This window comes from Sinocyclocheilus anshuiensis, unplaced genomic scaffold (assembly GCF_001515605.1).
Source record: "Sinocyclocheilus anshuiensis isolate Anshui unplaced genomic scaffold, SAMN03320099.WGS_v1.1 scaffold1031, whole genome shotgun sequence".
Taxonomy (NCBI): domain Eukaryota; kingdom Metazoa; phylum Chordata; class Actinopteri; order Cypriniformes; family Cyprinidae; genus Sinocyclocheilus; species Sinocyclocheilus anshuiensis.
The window spans coordinates 267,462-272,033 of NW_015542633.1; the positions used below are offsets into that span (position 1 = coordinate 267,462).

The 4,572-nt window shown below is 36.0% G+C and overlaps 1 protein-coding gene across 1 annotated transcript in view; it reads right to left on the bottom strand.

The window, feature by feature from the left end:
- LOC107694542 (betaine--homocysteine S-methyltransferase 1) overlaps window positions 1-3,807 on the bottom strand; it is a 6,717-nt gene extending 2,910 nt beyond the window's left edge. Inside the window, 4 exon segments of the mRNA XM_074187038.1 lie at window positions 844-1,035; window positions 1,226-1,338; window positions 3,313-3,445; window positions 3,712-3,807. Of these exon segments, the coding sequence (XP_074043139.1) occupies window positions 844-1,035; window positions 1,226-1,338; window positions 3,313-3,445; window positions 3,712-3,735 (462 nt within the window). The 5' untranslated portion in view covers window positions 3,736-3,807.
- Between the last annotated feature and the right edge of the window lie 765 nt (window positions 3,808-4,572).

Below are 4,572 nucleotides of genomic sequence, written 5' to 3' on the forward strand. Positions count from 1 at the left end.
GTTATTTATTTTAATTTTAGTTAAATTATGTCTGAATTTATTATGTCTGTATAGGTATTTTATTAAGTTTTAGTTTTATTTAATTTGAGTTATTTTAATACTTCAACAAACTAAATGGAAATGAAATAATATATATATTGCATTTATAAATGTGTATGTACATATACAGTATATATGTATGTGTGTGTGGCTGTACATACGCACATGTAGTTGTTTTTTTTTTGGTGTTTGGCTTAGTGTTATGTTAGAATCATTATTATACTCTTATACCTTTTGTTCTTTAATATTTTGAATTGTTTTTTTTTGTTTTTTGTTTTTCATCTAAATGTTAAGTTTTTAAATTTTGTTGTATGCATTTGTCATTTTTATTTAATTTCTTTATTTTTAAAATGTGTATAGGTACTATTTATAAAGTTTTAGCTTTAAGTTTTGGATCTGTTTTTAGTTGTTTTAATACTACAATTGATTGCTTCTGTTGTCCTCATTTGTAAGTCGCTTTGGATAAAAGCATCTAATATTTGGTGTTTGGCTTAGTGTTATGTTAGAATCATTATTATACTCTTATACCTTTTGTTCTTTAATATTTTGAATTGTTTTTTTTTGTTTTTTGTTTTTCATCTAAATGTTAAGTTTTTAAATTTTGTTGTATGCATTTGTCATTTTTATTTAATTTCTTTATTTTTAAAATGTGTATAGTAAAGTTTCAGTTTTTAGTTTTGGATATGTTTTTAGTTGTTTTTTACTACAATTGATTGCTTCTGTTTTCCTCATTTGTAAGTCGCTTTGGATAAAAGCGTCTAATAAATGACTAAATAAATAAATAAAATATTCGCACGTTCTCACCTCGGCGATCAGGAAGTCCACGTTCTTCTTGATGAAGACATCCAGCTGCTTCTTGAAGATCTTCTTGACCTCGTCTTCGCTCTTGCAGCTGAGGTAGGAGGGCGTCTGCGAGACTCCGCCGGCCACCAGAGCATCGCCCTCATTGGCTACTTCTCTGGCCAGATCGCAGGCGGCCTCGTTGATCTGCTGGCCCTGCGCACGGTCAGCAAACATCTCTGTCAGTCTTTGGCTGTAATCTTTGCACGCTGATCTGAGACCAGAGTTGTGCAACGTTTAAAATGAGCTCTATCTGATCTGAGATCAGTGCAGTACATGCTTCTGATCACGACGAGGAGCTGACTGGCTGCTAACTGAGCGATGCATGTGAATTCGAGCGACTCACGGTGAAAGTCAGCGTGTTCCCTCTGTTCTCCAGTTTGTCGTCGCTGGCGTAGAAAGTGAATGTCTGCATGACATTTGACCCGGCCCGCAGGAATTCCCTGTGCAGCTGTCGCACTGATGAGAGAGAAACACATGCGCCGCTCAAACACAGCGACTCTAAATACAGCTAATGAGCCACAGAAACACTCCATGAGACATTTACGAGGAAGAACCGAGAATCTAGGCTTTGCTGAACACTTTTAAAATGTTCAAGTACAATCTAGCTATAGAATATACGTAGTATAATATATTTAAAGTTAGGCAAGACACCAGAGTTTTTTCATGCACTGGTCATTTTTGATTTTGGTCTATTTATCTTCCATAACATGTGTTGTTTAAGACTAGTGGAAAGAAAGCATGCAAAATATACATTTAAGTGTTTATTACATTACACTTCATCTGTAGATTTCAGTCTCTTACAAACACCACACTTTAGTTTTATTCCTCTCTATATCCTGAAGGTTTGTTCATATTTCATTCACACTGACAACATTTTACTCCTAAAAACATGTGAAAAAAACATGTTTGTTTTCTGTCTGTTGACAGTATTTTCTGATTTATGGAGTGATAAAAAGAGAAATCCAAAACCCCCTCTGGACAACAAAATCAAACAAGAATGATGAACCTGGCTTTATCCAATGTTCAGATGTATGTTATGCAAATATATGCAAATGTGTGTGTGTGAGAGAGAGAGAGAGAGAGAGAGATCGGCCTCGTAACCTAAACTAGTTCACAGTGTCACTGGTTAATGTTTATCTTTCAGCTGCTCTCATTTCTTAGAACATCAGGATCATCAGAGATATTCTCGATAACATTCAGCAGACAAACGCAGATAAATACGTTTGTTTGAAGTCTTCTTCTACTAGATTTTAAAGCAACACATTGTACCATTAATTGTGTTCTTACTACAAACACACAACTCTTATCCTGGCGTGCACAAAAATATGTTCTAAGAACTTTTGCTAACATTATTTCTGAATATTCTAGTTTTCCCAAACATTTTGAAAACGTTTTTTCTCGGTTATGCCAATGTATAATTATAATAATAATAATTATGTATAATAACATTCCATTGTATAATTCTGGGTGAGCGTGATTTCACCGAGTACAACATGTTCCTGGAACAACATTCCTATCAACCAATCAGAACTGAGGGATAAGTTCTCAAGAATTAGGATCAGAGTTAGGTGCTTCCACACCCTTGTTAATCAGCTATCATTTCACACTGTTTTTAGGAATAAATTATGGGTAGGGTTAGGTTTAGGGGTAGGTTCACACTGACAACATTTTACTCCTAAAAACATGTGAAAAAAACATGTTTGTTTTCTGTCTGTTGACAGTATTTTCTGATTTATGGAGTGATAAAAAGAGAAATCCAAAACCCCCTCTGGACAACAAAATCAAACAAGAATGATGAACCTGGCTTTATCCAATGTTCAGATGTATGTTATGCAAATATATGCAAATGTGTGCATATTTAATTACATAACGCCTCATTTGCATATTTAAACATAACACTCAAGAAAACTTGGAATACAAAATGTAATGAATCATTAATCAACTAATAAATGTAATAATTAACTTAGAAAAGCAGCATAGTATTATATTCCTACACATCCATAAATCTCTGGTATCCCAGCGAACAAAATGTTCTAAGAACGTTATGCTAATGTTATGAAAATATTAATTTTATGAAAATATTATTTCTGAATGCTCTCTAAAGTTTTCTTAAAAGTTTTTAAAATGTTTTTCTTGGCTATACGAATATTAAGAGAAGATTTTGTTTTTAAAATTGTGTAAGCATTATGGGAACGTTACTTTTAAACGGTCCCTGACGTTCTGAAACAAGTAACATTTCAAAACCTAAACTAAATCGTTTTTATAAGAAAACATTCCTTGAATAATGTGTAAGTGCTAACATTCGGAGAACATTATTAAAGACCAGATGAACTTGGAACGAAGCTTCTATGAACGTTATTGGAAGAGGTTTTGTTTATAACTTTAGACTGTTAGCTGGGACCCGTTCCCTGTTGTTGGGGCGAGTCTCACCGGCCTCCGGGTGCTCCGCAGCGGCCTCCGGTGTCCAGGGACCGGCCTTCACGTATCCTCTCTTCTCCAGCGCGAACACGAAGCCTCCGTCTCCGATCACCACCTCACCCGCGCCCAGGCGCTCCAGGACACCCTGAACACACACACACACACACTTATTTACAGCAGAGACGCGAAAGGACGCGTGCAACCGTGTGGATCAGGTCACCGCATTAACACACTTTAACACAAGTTTGCGTGCTTCTGTTCATGTGTGTGAGACTGAGAGCTGATATATTAATCGCTGGATTAAATATAAAGCACCTGCAGGATCTCATGCTCTTAATGTAAAAATAACGCGCTTGCAAACGCACAAACTGGACTGAAGAATCGCTAAAAGTGTCTAAACCAGTAACTCACCCTCTTTGATCCGACTGGTGCCATATTCAGCAGTAGATTCAGAGAGCTTCAGGACAGCTGAGTGAGACTGGAGAGAGATCCACATGAGATGAGCGCTTATAAAGCACCGCTGGAGGGGGGGGTGTGTGTGTGGGTGTGTGTGTGTGAGAGAGAGAGAGAGACAGCGTCACATCACAGGAGAGTCAGCTGTCTTAACCGCGGCTTGTGTAGGAACATGTCTTACTTGGCAAAATCACGGCGAGCATAATTCTGCAAACATTATGAGAACTTTACCTTTGAATGTTCTCTGAACGTTTGGAAACAAGTTGTAACATTAAAAAAAACAAAGTTAGATAACATCCAACTAAATACTAAGCTAATAAAAACATGTTTTTCTAATGTTTCCATAAGTTATGAAAATATTATTTTTGAACGTTCAAAACTTCCAGTTAAAAAAAAATAATAATAATTCTTGGTTATGTGAATTTTAAGAGAACATTCCATTTGCAAACATTATGGGAATGTTCTCTGAACATTCAAAAGTATCATATAATAAAAGTAACAATAAATCAGAACATTCTGAAACAAAGCGGTAACATTTAAAAGTGTTAGACGAACTAAAAATGTAACATGAACAAACGTTGCTGGAAGAATGTTCGTTCGGAACTTTGAGGGAACCTTTGCCAGAACGTCAGCCAAAAATCTGTAATAATGATGGAAAAGCTGTGATTCTAGACGAGTTATTGATCATTGATCGTGTCTGAGCTGATTATTGATAATGTGATCTGCTGCCTCGACACATTTTACTGTCGCAAACATTCCTTTAGATCACACACACACACACACACACACACACACACACACACACAGGATTGCTGCAAT